This window comes from Lagenorhynchus albirostris, chromosome 5 (genome assembly GCF_949774975.1).
Source record: "Lagenorhynchus albirostris chromosome 5, mLagAlb1.1, whole genome shotgun sequence".
NCBI classification, from domain to species: Eukaryota; Metazoa; Chordata; class Mammalia; order Artiodactyla; family Delphinidae; genus Lagenorhynchus; species Lagenorhynchus albirostris.
Window position 1 is genome coordinate 87,953,713 of NC_083099.1, and position 19,838 is coordinate 87,973,550.

Below are 19,838 nucleotides of genomic sequence, written 5' to 3' on the forward strand. Positions count from 1 at the left end.
TTCTTACACTTCACATTGATTACTTCCACACATTAACAACTTCTTGTTCATACTTTGTTTCAGCAGTATTTACCAAAAGCAAAATCAAACTAAAGTCAGATGTTTTTGCATCTAATATTACTACATTTCTCTCAGTTTTTGCACTTATACATTGTACTTCCTATAGCCCCTTATGCGAACATTCAGCCAGGCTTACCATTATAACTTTCCTATATATGGCTATCAGAAGCAATACCCACTACTGAAAAACCCTAATGGTTTCTTTAATGTTAGACTTATCAAACAGAAACCTTTCAGGCACATGGTAAAATACTGTATCTTTCAACTATAAAGTACTTCTCAGATACCACTTTTAAAGTCAACCCCTAGCCTATTAAAGTTTCAACATATTTTAATAAAAATGCAAAAAAGGGAAAAACAAAGAGTTGAATTCATCTCCACTGTATCACTGAAGTACTTTAACTACTGTGAAAGAAAACTCTAAAGTGAACACAAAAATGAAAAACCAGTTCAAATATAAAGGCAATAAACACGGCCAAAATAAAGTAAAACTATTCTTCCACCTTTTCCAAGAAGAGAGTAGGAGTTCAATACATCAATTAGCTGTGCACATTACTGATACTCAAAAAGTAATTTAAAAAATTGTTTATTAATATGACTATGTTTACAAACAAGTCTCTATGTACAGTAAACATACATAAAGCTCTAATAAACAATAGTGCAATGCTTCAGAAAGTCTTAAGCACTAGTATCATATCATATTCTTAAAATTCTGAAGTCTTTTAGTAGCTTGCCAAATGATTTAGAAAGGATGCAGAATATATCAAATACTCACTTGCAGTGTTCCATGTCACTCCCTACTGCCAAAAAAAAACCCCCAAAAAAACAAACCAACAAAAACTAAACAAAAAACCCTAACCACACAATGGCCACTATTTAAAAGAAAGTTCATGATCACTAAGTAGATATTTATATTTTAAAATACAGTTCTTGGAATACATTGCTAATTTCCTTCGGATTAGAGTCAAATTGTGATTTGTACAATATTCTAAATGGGATTACTCTTCTCAGATTCATATGACACTTCAAACCACTAAAGAGGATGTTTTGCTCAAAAAAGCCACAAATTTACATCTTCCATGGAAAAAAGTTTTAGACTCATCTTTCTTATGGCCATATCATTGCTAACATTTAAATAAAAAAATAAAGTCACTTTGATCATAAGGTATTATCAAGAAAGTTTTTCTTCCAATGATTGGGACCAAAGAGTCTTAGTATTGGTCAGTGGTTAGCCATATTTAAACCAAATATTTTTAACAAGACATCAATGAACTTAACTGTATCCTTAACCAACACTTTACTGTTATACTAAGTGTTTGAGGGAGAGAAATAAAATAGATTTCAAACTTCCACAAAATACTGCTATGTTAAAATAAAGGAAACTAGGTTATAATCACTGAGAATAAAGCCTTCACTACTTGCAAAATTCTATGAACATGTTAGAACTTTGCCTTATAAAAACATTTTTTTAGATTTGATGAGGATTGGGAAGGGAGCAGTTGGGAAGGTGAAAAAAAAGTACCTACTTTGCCGTTTTATTAACAAAATAAGTTATTTAATTTATGATTCTCCTGCTAACTTCTATTTCAACTCCCTGGAAAAACTCCTAAGGCAATTCTACACAGTCCTTTTTTCAAATGAATCATCAACCGATAAAACATATTCTTTGGTCTTCAAAATAGTTGTCATCATTATAATTGTATAGGACTCCACTGTAGAAGCAATTTAATTACCTAACAAAGAAGATCCACATTTGAAGATTTAGGTAAGATTTCTTTTTCAAAAGATACATGATTTTGGAAAGGATATACTTAATTATGTAAAAAACAAAAAACAAAACAAAAAGACCTCATGATGTTTCCAGTTTTAATTGGAAAAACAAAAATCTTGAAACACATACATACATTTAGGAGGAAAAGGGGGATGGTTTGTCAATATCGATCAGCAAGTGCTAGTGATTGGTTCTATAATTCAGATTTTTTCTTGTTAAATCTCAAATTTCCAAGTTTATTCTACTTTTTTTCTATATATTTATCCATTTGAACAACATCAATAATAAATGACTAAAACAAGATGGTCTACAAAATTCTCTGCACAGATTCTTGGCTGAAATGTTTGTCTCATTTCTAAAAATGGTACTCCAATGCTTGTTTTACCCATGGTTTTCCATATACTGAAATGCTCTCTCTGTACTCTATTAAACTATGTACCATCTTTTCATTATTATTATTATATTTAGGACATAAATCATTAAAACAAAACTACCACTTCATGTACCAAAACCTATGTTCACATGACAATATAAGCACTGCCCTCCAGAGATGAAAAGATTGTAGTAATTATCATGTTTAAAAGGCATGTTTTTATTACTCTTGTATGTATTCTGGACAAAAATATTGATCAGCTAATTATGCTCTTCCACACATCATGTTCACTGAGTGTACTACCACAGTTTTTAGTGCAACAAAATACCTTTGAAAAGCCACTCTACAGTAATTATGGCAAGGCTCATTAAAATGCAGAGGTAAAGATTCCATTTGTATAGAAACATAGAAAATAATGTCTGAAAAGAAAAGGTGTTTCATCAGGCTGAATTTTTTTGTATACTAAAAATATATATAAACATTTCTTGAATTAGTTTTATAGTCAATTTTGATGTAGTATCATTTAGTGGTGATAAATTTTGAGAGGTATATGTTTAACAAACATTTTACTTGAGATAATAGTCTTAGGTAAACATTTAATACACAATGCCAAGGTAGTTTCCTTTTTTTTTTTAACTTTTGTACCAAAAAAGTCATTCATTTAATGTTGACATTTCTTCTTACCTGTGTGCCTCAGACCAGTAAAGTACTCTGCATTAAAATTTAAATCTTGAGACAGTAGTACAGCATTGAAAAAAAAACTGTAAAGCAGCTCAGATACACTGAACCCAGATTTTACATTTCTGTTTGTCAAATTAGAATATAAAAAGCTTGAAAATCAAGTTGAAAAGCTTATTATTCCTCGAGAAAAAGTATGAACAATCTGAAAATGATCAACTAGTATGAATGAAACATTGTACATAGTTAAGTCACATTTAGTGGCTGCTAAACATACCACTCCCTCCTGGAAATTACGGAACCATCTACATGTGAAACTAAGTCATCTTCATTTTCATCATACTGTTCATCGCTGACGAACTTCATTCCCATTTTTAGATCTTCATAATAATCCATTGGTCTTTCAAACCTACTGAGATTTTCTACATTGTTCCACTGCGTTTTTTCATGCTCTTCTAAATAGTCTTTCCGTATTAGATTGTTCACTGGATTTTTGTTTTCTTTTTTTACACTGTCTGGGTAAGAATCAAGCTCATCTTGTTGAAGAACATCTATCTGTGATTCTTTTTGCATATCTGATGGCGGAATGTAGTTCTTGGCAAAGTAGTCTCCACGAAACGTCCGTCTTCTCCTATAGCAGAATATTCCAGCCAAAACACTTACAAGTACTACGAAGAGAGCCCCACCCACTACACTAGCAATGATTGTGCCAATTGTGTCATCCTTAATTGTTGCCAAAGTTGACAATGGGAAGGGCAATTTTTTTGGTTCTGTTGCTAGATCCTCGAAGTCAGCAGTTGAGGGATGCCATTGAATGGTGGGCTGAAGGGTGGTAGTAGTAGGAGGATCTAATGGAAACGGTAAAGATAGACAAGACACAGAAAGGCAAAGAATGTCAATGCAGGCTGATTCAGCAGCAAGTTGAAAAGACAGCACAGTTAATGAAAATATATTCATAGTAACAATAGTTTTTCATTCTTAATTTAAGATTAGAAAGTAGTGATACTTCTACATGTAAAAAAAAATAAATCTGACACTTAGTCAGTTACCAATTATGTAAAGGGAATGAAAAATTATGTATGGCATAAATCCTAAATTATTCTATTCCAAGTTTAAGTGTGACACTGTATTCTAAGAAATACTTTTTCTTTTAAATTAAGACTATTATTTAAGTGTCCTATATACAGCTGGCTTAAGAATTATCATTACTAAAAAATTAAATCGAATCATTCAAATGTACATTTTCTTAGCCAGTAGCACAAGGAAATAACAGAATAATAAAAGAATGAAAAAATTAAAATATGTTTTCTTGAAATCCATCTTTACCTAATATAGTTTATTTTTGTAAGAGCTGAACTTATCTTTAAAAGAATGAAAAACTATAGATTCTTGTTAAGTGGCCATAGTATAAGCTGTTGACTTAATAATTCTCTCAAAAATATTTTCCTTAAATAAAGAAAACTCTTTAATTTTTAGAAAGGACATATGTAGTATATACCATTATTTAGTGATTTAAAAAATAAAAAGCACATATTTATGTTAGCCAGATGGGCTATTAACAAATGAGACCAATAGACAAAGTAAAAACATGTTATAAACTATATAGTATTATAAAAATGTCATCATCATGTCTATACTCCATGGGTAAGATATGAACATTAAGGAAACTGAGAAATTTCAACCATGTCTGCAAAATTCAATGTCACATTGCTTTAGGATGGAGTCTCAGAAAGAGCAGCTAATATTTTAGAGAGAACATTCTAAGGATACTTAAATATTAGATGCAAATGATCCTGTGTATTGCCATTAGATTACAGAGTAAATAGCCATTAATATTAAAAAGCAGCTAAACATAAATAGTAAAAATTAAAGATTGGTTAATTATCAATTAAGTGGTATTTGTAGGTCATGTTACACAAAATTCTAGAGTTTGAAGAAAGGATGACTTCAAAAATCTTTAATTTCTTCATTGATAAAAAATAAATGACCCAAATGGTAATCTCTTATAATTAATTTTTAAATGAGTGGTACTGACAGAGCTTTTAAAAAGTGATTGTTAGAAAAATACTAAATCTACATGGGGTAAGTTATTCTAAAATTACAAGCTAAAGAAAAATACTTACTGAAACAGGTTTCATCACGGAATGCCATATGTATAGAATGTAGTAAAACTTTAGCAAGTACAGTGTAAAATGTAACAAGTACATTATAAGTAATTTCCTATGAGTTTAAACCAATATAACAGGCAATCCAGTCAAGTACCTTGAAGTGAATTAGTTATCATATTATATGTAAGTAAATGAATCAAAGAAGAGTTTTAATTTGTGAGAACAAATTCACTAGTTGTACAAATTCAATCTTAAAAAAAAATTGTGAAATTGCAGGATCATTTCTATTATAAAAGTAGTAAAGCCTCATATAATCCAACCTCACAGAACCAGGATATTAAAGAAACAGACTAAAAATTAATCATTTATAAGACAACTCATGTATTTTCTGAGGAGGAGGACTAATGGAAGTTTTACATATTAAATGTCATCTTCACAATGATTCCCAAAGGAAAAAGTATTATAATAAATGGGCATCAGCATGTTTAAACAAAAGCACAAATCACCTAATTAATGATTTAAAATTAACACATTTTTGTGCACATAAAATTTTTAAAGTTTTTGATAGCTCTTGATGAAATGGTATTTTTCTCAGAATAGTACATGTACATCAGCTCTCACCAAATATGATACATAACTGTACATTTTAACGAAGTATTCTTAAAAAGAAAAAATCACTGACATTTATTTCTACTTGTAATGTTCTTTATGTGAACACAAATGGACATCTACTGTGTATTTAACTGAGATTTAACAAAATACAACTTTCAGAAAATCTGACAACAAAAAAAGAGTAACCAAAAAAAATCTATTTAAAAATCTTATTTTGTCAGCAGTTCTAGAAATTTTCAAACCTACCAGCCCCTCCTCAACTAGTGTAAAAAAAACAGCATAGGGCTTCCCTGGTGGCGCAGTGGTTAAAAATCCGCCTGCCAATGCAGGGGACACGGGTTTAAGCCCTGCTCCGGGAAGACCCCACATGCCGGGGAGCAACTAAGCCCGCGCGCCACAACTACAGAGCCTGCGCTTTAGAGCCCGCGAGCCACCACTACTGAGCCTGCATGCTGCAACTACTGAAGCCCACGCACCTAGAGCCCGTGCTCCGCAATAGGAGATGCCACTGCAGTGAGAATCCCGCGCACCGCAACGAAGAGTAGCCCCCACTCGCCACAACTAGAGAAAGCCCGAGCACAGCAATGAAGGCCCAACACAGCCAAAAATAAAATAAATTAATTAAAAAAAATAGCATAGCCTCACTATTAATAAGAGGGACTATTGCTAAACGTTATATTTTGTATCTTAAGCAATGGACATATCATGATTCACATGAGACATTTATTCATGCTTTCCAATTCTTGCTCTGCTCCAAGATAATTACAGTGAGAGTCATTCTTTGTGTAAGGAGGCAGGAGGACAATTTTGTAATCACTAACAGCTACTTATTTATCATGATTTACAAATTGTTCCCATAAATAAATAAGCATTCCTTATTTATTCAGTTGTTATTTTTTAATATTCTTTGCTAAATGTGATAAATATATAACAAATGTAATAAACTAGTAGATTCTGAGTTCTCCACACACAACTTAAGTTTCTTTTTCAAATTAACGAGTTCTGCCAAATAGAAAAACGAACAGTCCAGTAAAAACTCTGTAGCTATGAAGTATATTTTAGCCTAATAATTACTGTGTTAAAAAATGAATGAATTGGTTCCCTTTTCTTTTAGACTATATAAATTGTTTAAATAAACAAAATCTATAAATGTTAAAGTTTTTTTTTTTTTTTTTTTTTTTTTCCGGTACACGGGCCTCTCACTGTTGTGGCCTCTCCCATTGCGGAGCACAGGCTCCGGACGCACAGGCTCCGCGGCCATGGCTCACGGGCCCAGCCGCTCCGCGGCATGTGGGATCCTCCCGGACCGGGGCATGAACCCATATCCCCTGCATCGGCAGGCGGACTCTCAACCACTGCACCACCAGGGAAGCCCTATAAATGTTAAAGTTGAAGGATTGCTAAATTAAGTGCGTCTCATTATGTCTGGATTGAAATTCATTCAAATTATATGATTTGAAATTCAAGATTTGCATAGGAATATACTTTGATTTTTAGGCATGATGTAAGAGGTATCAGGGAAAAAACACACACACCAAAAGCAACTAGAAAAACACAATTTCAAGCAGTCGGTTAGTCCTGGACAAAGAGCCACTGTACCACCATGAGTAATAACTGAAGTTGAATATTGCAATCTTGAATACTGTACCTCTTGCACAATAACTTATGCCAATGTGGGAAAACGTATAACAAAATCTCAAATAACTCAGAGTTGCTAATTCTATTCTGTTGTGGGTAGAACTTTTTAGCCTCCAGTCATAGCATACCTTCCTTTTACAAATATTTTAAAATATCATTTATGAAATTTTAAAATATAAATTTTATTATTGAGATTAAAATGTTTTCCTAGAGGAAAATGGGTACATATAACTCACAATGAAAAAGGTTAACTTTCTGATCATTTACTGTATAAGTTATGGCCTGTTATTGTGATAAAAGCCTACTAGTAGGCTTTAATAGTCTGTTGGGGAAAGCAATTTATATCTAGGATACATTATATACACTAAGAAGCTCGTAGAGGACCTAACTAAACTCAGTACAGTATACTGTATTAAAGACTGGACAGAAAATTAAGTCTAATTCTTGATGATTACTTAAAGAAAACCATCTCATATAATGCTATCTTTTTCTGAAGTACTCAGTGGTAATTAACTGTGATTTTTCATATTTACTCAAAGTTTTGTTTCGACTCTTATAAGACTTAGTAGAGGTTGATTTTAAAATGTGTAAAGTTTATCATCAGCGGTATATTAGTACCTCTGTCAAAAAAAAAATTTCACATAAATGCAGACTGAATTTTTTATTCTTTCCTGATTATTTTCTTCTCAAATGTATTCATGCATGCGACAAAAGTTTACTGAACACTTACTATGTGCTAAAGATTGCTGCAGAGGGTGAGAATACAGTATTGATTAAAGCACACAAAACTCCTGCCCTCTTAGGACATATGTTCTAGTGGGGGTAAAAACAGGCAAGCATACAAATAAAATATGTAGTATGTCACATGGTAATATGTACTGCAGAGAAAAAATAAGGCAGAGAAGAATGACAGACAGTAGTAAATGGGTGAGAAGAGAGAGGTTTCAATTTTTTTTTTTTTTGCGGTACGTGGGCCTCTCACTGCTGTGGCCTCTCCCGTTGCGGAGCACAGGCTCCGGACGCACAGGCTCAGCGGCCATGGCTCACGGGCCCAGCCGCTCCGCGGCATGTGGGATCTTCCCAGACCAGGGCATGAACCCGTGTCCCCTGCATCGGCAGGCGGACTCTCAACCACTGCGCCACCAGGGAAGCCTGAGGTTTCAATTTTAAATATGGCTGTGAAGGTGATATTTGAACAAATACCTCTTTCCTAGGAAAGAGGTATGAGGATATCTGAAGAACATTCTAGGCAGTGGAAACAGAAAGTGCAATGACTCTGAGGTAGGAATGTGCCTGTTCTGTTCAGAGAACAGCAAAGTGGCCAGGGTGGCTGAAGCCAGGTGTACAAGGTATATAATAAGAGGTGAGCTCAGGGAGATAATCTAGGGCCATAACGTGTACAGAGCTTATAAATCACTGTAAAGATTTGGTTTTCATTGTGGGCAAAATGGGAAGTCCATGGAAGGTTTGGAGGAGAGGACCGACATGATCCAACATGCCCTTTAAAAGGATTATTCTGCCTGCTCATTTGATGACAGATTGAAAAGTAGGAAAATTAAATGGCTGTTCTATAGTGAAGTAAGGGTTGCCTGATGGTTTGTGCCAGAATACTGGCAACAAAAGTGGAGAATTGGTAAGGTTCTGTATGTAACATAATGAGAGAGCTCACATCAATTTGTTGATGGATGGGGTGGGGTATGAGGGGAAAATTAAAATCAGGAGTAAGTATCAAGGATTTCATGCCCTGAGCAAATGTAAGGATGGAGCTACCAATAACAGAAAAGGCAAACAAAGACTGCTGGAGAAAGAGATTCGGTGGCAAGAGGCAGAAGAAAGATGAGGAACTCAGTTCTGAATGCATATTATACTTCTACATAGGAGGTTAATGATCACTAAGACGCAGTGGGACGCACAAGTCACGAGTACTGGGAAATGGACCCAGAATACCAAAGATATAAATTTAACATATCACCAATAGATAAGACGCCAAGATTGAGGCTTGATATTTAAATGATTACATAATTAGAACACATTGAGCCTAGGATTTACAAGTAATATCCCACACCAAATTTTGTACAACAGAAATAGAAAGTAATCGGTCCTTAGGTAACCACATTTTAAATATGGATTTCCTGTGGCTTTAAGATTCCTTTTCTTTTTTTTTAAATAAAAAAACCTCTAAGGGAAGAAAGAGAGACTAATATACTAATAGATTTACACCAAAGCACTGCTGTTGGCAGAAAGGACTAGCTAGAGATGTACAAAGCTCTAATCTTCTTGTGAGATACATGCCAAAAAAAATTGTGTATCATGTGCCAGGCACTAAGTGCTGAGTATACAGTAATAAAAAAAAACAAACACACAAATTGTTTAAATATGAGGATAGATAATAGGTAAATAAATAATCATACAACTACAAACTGTGGTAAATATCATGAGAAAATAATATGGGAAACTGTTCTTAGATTAAGTGATCACAGAAGGACTAAGAATGTAACATTAATGCAAGCTTAAAATTTCTCTAAAATCATGAAAAAGAATCTGAAAAAGAATATATATCTATACATATATAAAACTGAATCACTTTGTTGTACACATGGAACATTATAAATCAACTACACTTCGATTTAAGAAAATTTAGTTTTAGACTGAACACAGAAAAAAATCTTAACTACCTATTATCTAATTACCATACAAACCTCCATTTCTCAAGATTCTCTTCCTTTTTCCTCTAACTTTCCATTTGTTAGACACAAAGATTGCTACATTCTTATAGTCAGGAGGGAGACGTTTAAAATATTTATATAATTTTTATAAATAAGCATTCCATTGATAATTTATTATTTATAGCTACACCCAGGAAAAATATATTTTTGGCTCCAACTATGTTTTGTAAATACCCAAATATATACTCAGTCAAATTGATAAAAACATTCACAGTGAAACAAATGGAATCCATAAATTCTAAGTTCTTAGTGGCTTATGGACTGACCATAAAGCACATCTTAAATTTTATTTCATTGGAACATTTTCAGTAGCGTTCCTACTTCACCTCTCAGTAACTCTATATGGTATAGCCTCATATTGAGTGACAATGATATTTAATAAGAGGTTCATCAAAATTGATATCCCATTTTATTTATTAGACACATGTGCAGAGTAGCTTACCAAAAACAAACAAAAAAAATCCAACACTTATTCTTGGTGTAAATACGAAAGAACCTAGAAGGGTACACACTACCAATAAAAAGAATATCTAATACTATTTAACTGAAAAATTAGCTATATGCATAAGGTCTTAAAATGTATATGAACTTATTGCAGAGACGTTTTGACATTTTTTAAGTAATGGAATGCCACTTTACCTATGTATTTCAGGTAGATTATTTGGAAAACCTTACACTGAGGAATATGTATCTTCACAAGTATAAATTACTGCCTAGATCATAGTGTTATTGCTATGATTGTTGTTACAGAAATAATTTAAGTAACTCATTTCGTGAGTAAACAGTAACTTACCTGAAATATAGATGACCTTTTGATCACTTCTTTGACCAAGGGAATTGGTCACTTTACAGACATAAACACCAGAATAATTGAAAGTCAGTGGATGGACAAAATGAAGAGTATTGTCTGAAGCCAATAAACCATCAGGCCACTGTCCATCCAACCTATATTTTAAAAGGCACAAAATTACTTTAAATATCTTCAGATTCTATTCATTGACAGCTATTTAAATAAGATATTATACTTCCTAGTTGTCAGTGAAAGAATCAGTATCCTTTAGGTAAAAGTCACTATGAAATAAAAGCATATGTTATGAATTTTCATTTTAATAGAGATGAATTAATTGATAAAGTCCATTAAGAATACCCATTCTTTCAAAATATCAATTCATATCAATTAATATAAGTGAAGCTAGGCTAACATTAGAGGGAATAGGAGGGAAGGAGAGAAAAAAATATGTGATTTTTAAAGAATTACATTTGGAAAACTGGAAAATTAGAAATATACATTATTTGAAGACATACCCATAGTATCCAAAGAATTAAAATAATTCTCAGTGAATTATGAATCTATACATGATACATCTACAACTTGCTTAATGAAAAGTCATCATTTTAGTACATGATAATGTTTTAGCACCTTCTGTAACATATTTAAAGAGCAACATTTAATACGGAACAAATAAATCTATACTGTGCCCTATCCAAAGATGGTTAATTTCTAAAGCACCAACAAGGGTCTTCTTATACAATAATTTCACTCATAAGGTGAACAACAAAATCTGTGACAACAAAAACCAATGCACCTTTGGTATCAATAATAACTCTTTTTAAATGGTTTCTCTACTAATTGGGTTAAAAGGTCCTATCTGGTGTACACATTATTATAAATCATAATAGGAATAAAATCCCACTACAAGAACTCTAAAACCATTCATTGCAATGGAACTAAGTATACTGTTATACCTCATTTTTCCAACCTTAGGGTATACCCCATGGGGGGGAAAAAACCAATAGGTCTTTATTTTGAAAGTGTTTTTACAGCCCATAAATTATTTTTTAAGATAAGAGGATAAAAAGTGAAGTAAACCCAGGCACTCAACTACTACTACAGTTTGAGCTAAGCAGATTTTCAAAAAGTGCATTCACTCGTTCACTCAGCCATCCATTATTTAATTACTAAGAACTTACTATTTACCATACTCTGCTCTGCTGGTGTTGCTGAAATGCACAGGTAAATAAGATTAGGTCCTTGCTTTCAATGATCTAAGCACATTAGTAGGAGACCAACAACTAATTACAAAGGTAATAAGAACACAGAACAATGAAAAGGTAGAAAGAAGCAAATCAACACTGGAGAACAGATAGAAGGATTTTGGTCTGTGATCTCAAGTGCATAAAAGAACAATCAGTAAAATCTTTTACAGTTGCTATGACGTTAATTTGCATTGAAGGATAAAGGTAATATTCTTACATGGTTTAAAGAACAAAAACAAAAACCCCATATCTTCTTCTTAAGAGGACTTTGGAAAGAACATTTTTACAAGCATCAGCTTTCAAAAGGTAAACCCTTTTTCTAGGAGTATAAGAATGAATATGAAGTCTATGTATCTTATCAGTTAGCTCTGTACTTTGGGCCCAAAATTCTAACCCTTTAATTCTGAGAAATGTAAAAATGGCTTATAATCCTTTAAAGTTGTTTATTCAAATAAGCTAGAAAAATCTAAATATCATATTAAACTCACAACAAATGACAAGCTAAGCACCTTCCATGCTCCTGTACCTATGTTACATGACTTATATTCACTGTCTCTACCCTCACAAAAACTCTGTGGGGTACCATTATCAATGAGGAAACAAAGGATTAGAAAGGTTAAATAACTTATTTAAAAAAGACATCTCCGGGCTTCCCTGATGGCGCAGTGGTTGAGAGTCCGCCTGCCAATGCAGAGGATACGGGTTCGTGCCCCGGTCCGGGAGGATCCCACAGGCCGCGGAGCGGCTGGGCCCGTGAGCCATGGCCGCTGAGCCTGCGCGTCCGGAGCCTGTGCTCCGCAATGGGAGAGGCCACAACAGTGAGAGGCCCGCGTACCGCAAAAAAAAAAAAGACATCTCCCAGTACAGACACCAGGATAAGAACTCAGAATTGTATGACTTTTAGAAATACCCTATCACACATCTTAACCAATGCCTTCTTCCCACATTGAAGAAAGTGTAAATGGAAGGCCTTCTCTACTTTTAAAACTTTATCTTTGCTAAAAGACAATAGATTGACCAAATATACTCTTTCCTTGCACCCACAAAATACCACCTAAAGTAAGATTAAAGGAATGAAAAAACTATTAAAAACCAACGCGGAGAAAGAGAACAGGAGGTAGAATTCATCAGATGTTTCAATAAACTTTTAGAAGACAGAAAACAGATGGGGAAAACAATATATGCTTTAGGCCAATGTTTCCCAATCAGGAGTAATTCTGTCTCCAGGGGACATACCTGGTATGTCTTGAGACAGTTTTGGTTGTCACAACTTGGGGTGGGGGGGAGTATGTGCCGCTGGCTGTACAGAATAGAGGCCAGGGATGCCACTAAACATCCCACAATTCACAAGACTGCCTCCAACAACAAAGATTTATCCAGCCCAAAATGTCAACAGTGCCAAGACTGAAAACCTCTGCTTTTGGCTGAAGAAGTGCTTGCAGGAGGCATATGAATGAGGAAGCAGCTAGTGTGGTCCACTGAACCCAAGATCTGGAGTTTGACTCACTACTGCAGAAGGCCAGAGTGAGGCAGAGGGCTAAAAATAAGATCAGTTGAAAGTTGAAAAAACAAAAAAACAGACTCCTCTCAACTCTGTACAGATACCAGGCATTTATGTTTTAGGCAAAATAATGAAGGTTAATTCAATAAATAAACTGAATGGCCATGAAAAAAAGAATTCTACTCTTCAGTAACTGATATCTGAAGCTCCCCCAGTGAAATAAACTCCTCTCTAGTTGATCACTCGAAGTGGAATCTACCCAGTAGATTTAAGTAACTTTTAAAATAATATGCTGAAGAGTTACCACTCAGCATTTTATTTTAATGCATCACTGTGAAATGACTGGACAACTGAGAAAATTAAGAAATATCTACAAAATGAAAGACCAAAAAAACAAAAAAAAGAACCTGGAGGAAAAAAGAAACAATATGCAAGAAGCAGAAAAAACTCTTCAGAGGAAATAATTCTAGTATCTCTAGGAAGAAACCAGAAGATACTACATCCATAAAATACGAAAAGGATGCTATGAAAATGAACAGAGAATAAGAAAACACTCTTAGAAACTGAAAATATGTCAAAAGAAAATTTTCAATCAGTGGAGCAGAGGGATCGAGGAAATCTTGGGAGAATAACAAAAACTGAAAACTAATAAGAAAGAATGTTTAGTATACAATAAATAGGAATTCCAGTACAAGCAAACAAACAAAAAAAAAGCAGGGTTAATGACCAAGGGAAAAAAAAAAGAAGAAAAGAAAAAGAAAGAAGAGAAGAGAAGAGAATCCACAGTTGACAGATACAATTCTCTAGACTGAGAAGGAGTGAGGCATGGGGGGAGGGGTGCAAACACTGAGAAATAAGAAAGCAAACCTCAGTATAGCAGTTTGAAATTCCACAGATAAAGAGAATTAAGGATATTCAGATAGTAAACTACACAAGTAAAGAGAAGCAATTATTAGCCTCAGGAAAAACAAACAGCTTTAGAAACAAAAGAAAACAAAATTCTAGTATACTACTTAACTCTCAGTAAATAATATTTACCTGTCATAGGAAGGCAACGATTACACAGTTTATTTCAAAGTAGCTTAATTTCATTGGGACGATGAAGGTCAGGAATATGTATATGAGTATGTTTATGTGTGAAGGGGTAGATATAAAATTAAATTTTCATTTTCATAATAAGAAGTCAATAGACAGTGTTAAAGATTAGTAAATTAAGAAGCAGCAGTTTAAGACCAATGATGATAAACACCAGAAGGAATTGCTAACATCGCCAAAGTAGACTCCGAGGAACAGAATCGTGGGGGCTGGAAGGTGGGGAGAGGTGGGGCAGAAAAACACTTAGAAACCCTGAATTTAATTTCCAGCTCTTAGTGTAATCATATATTACACTGATAAAAACTTCCAATATGCATTTAAGAATAATTTTGACTTTTAAATAATTTCTCTTTAGAAGTATCTAACATTATTACCTGCTCCACACAGATTTGAAGGGTGGTGGATTTGCATCAGCATTACACTTGAGATTAACACCTTTTCTTCCTACAAACCAGTTTCCATCATAGCCTGTTACTGAAACCTCAGGAGCGTCTATAAAATAAATGCATTATACAACAGATTATCTTTTGTGAATGATAGATGCAATACACAACGATAAAGCATTAACATAATACACAACTTTAGAAGTGGTGTATTTTCCTTCTCTCATATACGTAAGAAATAAGGAATACAGTACTCAGTAAATACTGGTTGACTAAAAGAATGATTGAATGAATGGACAATGAGCACCAAACACTAGGCAGCTATAAGCATGTACAATTCTAGTTATTATGGACACAGTGTAAGAATATTCACAAACCTATAATCACCAAAAGCAAAATGTAAGAGCCCTGTTATGAAATACGCAGAGGTATATGAACAAAGAAAATATAGTTGGTAATTTGATGAGACATGGCATTTAAGTACCAAGTCACTACATAAAACTGTCTTTAAAGAAATGTTTAATTCAAAAGGAAATATCCCCTAAGAGATACCAATTACAAAAAATAAAATAAAATAAGATTCCTTATATTACAATTAATTAATATCCTTTGGGCATGTAAAGATGTGACAAACTTTCTAAGACTATAATCACAACTAAAGTAAATTATCTGAGGCCTCAACTGTTCTAAAACATTAAATTTTTATTCATGGCCTAAAAGTACACAAAGGTCTTTTAGCATATGTGCAATATAATTAGCTAAATGAGCAATTATCCACATCTACCATCAATATAAATTTATACCTTCAAACTGTAAAATCCAATACTAATCATTCATTCAACCACCATTGTTCAGCTCCTATTAAGTGACAGGCACTGTTTTAGATGTTTAGTATACATGTAGACTCTGTATTCACAAAATTTACATTCTAATGGTAACAGGAAAGATGACATTTTAAAAACTTTAAAATCCGTTATGAGGGCCAAGAAGGAAAAGAATACGATACTAAGAGAAAAGATAAAGAAATGCTATTTATGTATGGTACAGGGACGTTCCACCCTTCTGTGAGCTATACAAGTAAACTAGATAAAGAGTACGTGGCCAGATGGGAAGTTAAAGAGAGACCAGGTCAGTCTTTAACTCTGCAGGGAAGCCTGAAGTCAATCAAGCAAGGTTTACAAAAAAAAGTAGTAAAAAAATTAAACTTTTTATACTAAGGTACAATTACCTTAATAATTTAAAAAAATGTCTGCCTCTTATAAATACAAAGAATTAACAAACATTTTTTCTAACTTAAAATTGGTAATAAAAAATGTTACTGAAAGAACAGTACAGATGTATGTGAGTTTAAGTTATTTTCAAAGGAGGAGAAAATAGGTAGTAAAGTATCCCCAAAGAATACCTCCAAATTTTGAGATATGAATTCTGGATATAAGATTTTATCTCCTTAAGCTTTGTTTACATGTTTCAGAGGGCCCAATTAACAGGAGAAAAGAATACTCTGAGAACATTTTAGGAGTAGGCCACTAAATCTAAACCATAATTATAAAGTTTTACATCAGGAGAAATATTTTTACACATTTAGAATTTCATTCAGGCAAACAAAAAAATAATAGTATAAATACTGAAGAAAATTTCAGTCATTATTAGACACAGGGAAGAAAAAAATATATATGAGAAAAATATTAATGGTACTTAAAACCAGGATGTAAATTTTAAAAGAAAAAGTTAAAAGTATGTAAAAGCAAGAAAGAAAAAGAGGAAAAATTTTATTTGGATTCTCCAAATAAGTGAGGCGAAAAGAAGGTACAGTCAGCCCTCTGTATCCATGAATTCAGCATCTGTGGATTCAACCAACTGTGGTTGAAAAATATTCAGGAAAAAAGAAATTCTACAAAGTTCAAAAAAGCAAAACTTGAATTTGCTGCACACCAGCAACTATTTCCATAGTATTTTCATTGAATTTATAGCTATTTACATAACATTTACATTGTATTAGGTATTATAAGTAATCTAGAGATTATTTAAAGTACATGGGAGGATGTGTGTAGATTACATACAAATATTGATACTATGCCATTTTATATAAAGGATTTGAGCATCCTCGGATTTTGGTAACTGAAGGAGTCCTGGAACCAATCCCTCATGGATACCGAGGGACTACTACTAGGACTGTATTTGCACTCAAGAATACAATGGTAATAACATCCATGTAACACAGCTTCTCAAGTTTAACCCTGTAAATGTTTAAAAAGATCCTTAGAATTAGTTTTAAAAACCATTAATTATACCAAGTGTAATGAATATGTGTAAAATTCCATGAATGTCATATCAAAAAAACAAAACAATAACAACAAAAAACAGAACATTTCCTTCAAAAACCTACCTAGATTTATGATCTGTGCATGGATGGAAATGACCCCAGAAACTAAACACTTCTCCTAATTTTATCTTTAACCTACTTAATTTTCATTATCTTTGCTATATGCTATCTACACCATCACTTTTTCTCTTGCTCAAAATTTTAAAATGCTACACAAAGAATGTATCAAAAATGAGAAACTTTATAGAAGAAGGGAAAGTATATACACACATGTACATATCCACACAAACATACACACAAGAGAGTATCCCTTAACCAAAAAAATAAAAGCACAAGGTGGGCCAGGTTTGAACCTTATCTAAGATTATTATTATCCCAACAATGACTCTGTTTTACCTTTATGAGGATCTTACAACATGATCAATAAAATCAGACTAGAAATAATACTGAAAAAACACAAATTTTCAAACTAATCTAGGAGGTAAAAGATCCTTGCTGAAAACATCATGGGTAGAATCAATAAAAATGAGTAACAGCTAAATTAATTGGATTGGAGAAGGAGCTGTTTTTCGCCAAGTATTGCACATTCTGAGGTATAAATTTCCACAATTCACCCAATCTAGCTTATTTTTAAGGTCTAAAAAGGACAAGGCTAAATAATTTTAAGTTGGACAGCAACTTTAAAATCATTGTCTGTCTTTACAAACATAAATATGTTCTGGTTAAATGGAATTGCCATGAAAATATTCTTTTTTAATTAAGAAAAAATGTCAACAAGGAAAATCTATAACAATATCTGAATATTAAATATTCATACTAAAGACAGCTTGATACAGAATTATGTTAAAGGGAGAAAATAAAATGCATGATGTTTAAAAGGTAAATGTTATTCTTTACTTACACTGTATGTCTAATATGAAAGAATATCGGATGTCCTTTTCCAAGGCTGGATGTTTTACAACACAAGTAATCCGCCTTCCTCTAGCAAATCTGGTAGGAAAAAGCTTGTATTGGCTGACAATTGTTGCTGTTTCATTTGGAAAAGAAGTCGTAGTGGATTCCATTTCACCAAGATCACCTTCCCAATCAATATGTGCAACTGGTTTTCCAGTGGCTGCGATACAAATGGCTGCTACTGTTTCATTTCCTCCATCAATTAAAGAATCTGGCCCTTTTATCAGGCTCACAGTGGGTTCAACTGTTTAAATTTAAAAAAATTAGTTACATTTCAATCAAAAGCGTATTTACTCCTTCCAAGCCACAACTAGCCATATTTCATAAACTTAGAGACAACTGCATATAAAATACACACACATTAAATGCCAACACCAGTTGGATTCTTGGAACGAGAAGATCATGAACCAGACCAAACAAAAAGCAAGACTTTACATAACCATCACAAAGATGGCTCTCCCTGGTAAAGATACACTTTTCTTTACAGGGACAAGTTTTTGAGTTTTCCCCAAAATTAGTATATAAAAAAAATTCCTGCAAATTTGATCATAATTTCCATTAGGAGATTAAAGGTACTACTACTCTGAAAGGAGATTAAAGGTACTATTACTATTACACTACTAAGCCTGTGGCACATGGGCTTAGATGCTCTGTGGCACATGGTATCTTCCTGGACCAGGGCTCGAACCCGTGTCCCCCGAATTGGCAGGTGTATTCTTAACCACTACGCCACCAGGGAAAAGAAAAAGCGGTTTTAATGTATAATGCTTCAATTTGCAGCAAAAATGTTTACAACACATTTAATATAGGTACTGTTAAAATGTAATGTCACTAACAGTTTATTGAAGTGTACATGCTACCTACCTTTATCTGGTATAAGAAAGCTCCTCAGCAGAGGAAGTAACCTTAATGTTAGACCCCTTTAATCTACCCTCCATATGTATGCTAGCTACCTCTTCACATTTTCCAGCAAATTTTATATGCTCCTTTCTGTGTAAATTCCTGAGTACTCACCGTCATGAATTCTTTGGCTCAAGCCTATAGGTTACTGTGTGCATTAACTTTTTAATCTAAAAGACATTTTTGCATTTCCAAAATTTCTAATTGGTTCATTTTTTTAATATTTTTTGTCTCAACTTTCTGCTCCTGAGATTTATTTATGTGGGATCATTTCGCCTTAGATTATTATTTTGCAATTCTTCTTTTTTTTAGTTTTTACTTTTAGATCATTTAGATTTGCATGCAATTGTATAAATTATTAATTTTAACTACTGTATGGTTCATTTACTGTTGGACATTGGTGCTATTTCCTGTTTGGTACAAACAATTTTATAAGAAACATTTTCATTCATGTATCTTGGTATATTTGTATAAAAGTTCCTGTAGTTTATCCCTTGGTACTATGTTTATTTCCATTATTTACCAGATAATGCCAAAAAGCTTTCCAAAGTACCAATTTACTCCCAATCTTAGCACTCTGGTTGGTCCAACATACCCACTACAGTTGATAACCAGACTTCTCAATGTTTGCCAACCTCGTAAGTATGTAACAGCATATCATTGAAACTGTGTTTCTAAT

The 19,838-nt window shown here is 33.3% G+C and overlaps 1 protein-coding gene across 1 annotated transcript in view; it reads right to left on the minus strand.

The window, feature by feature from the left end:
* The window catches only part of NECTIN3 (nectin cell adhesion molecule 3), a 130,237-nt gene that overhangs the window by 60,480 nt on the left and 49,919 nt on the right, over positions 1–19,838 (minus strand). The window contains exons 3-5 of the mRNA XM_060149048.1: positions 18,207–18,503; positions 14,974–15,091; positions 10,760–10,911 (exon numbers count right to left, since the gene is read on the minus strand). Of these exons, the coding sequence (XP_060005031.1) occupies positions 10,760–10,911; positions 14,974–15,091; positions 18,207–18,503 (567 nt within the window). The remainder of the gene's footprint in view (positions 1–10,759; positions 10,912–14,973; positions 15,092–18,206; positions 18,504–19,838) is intronic.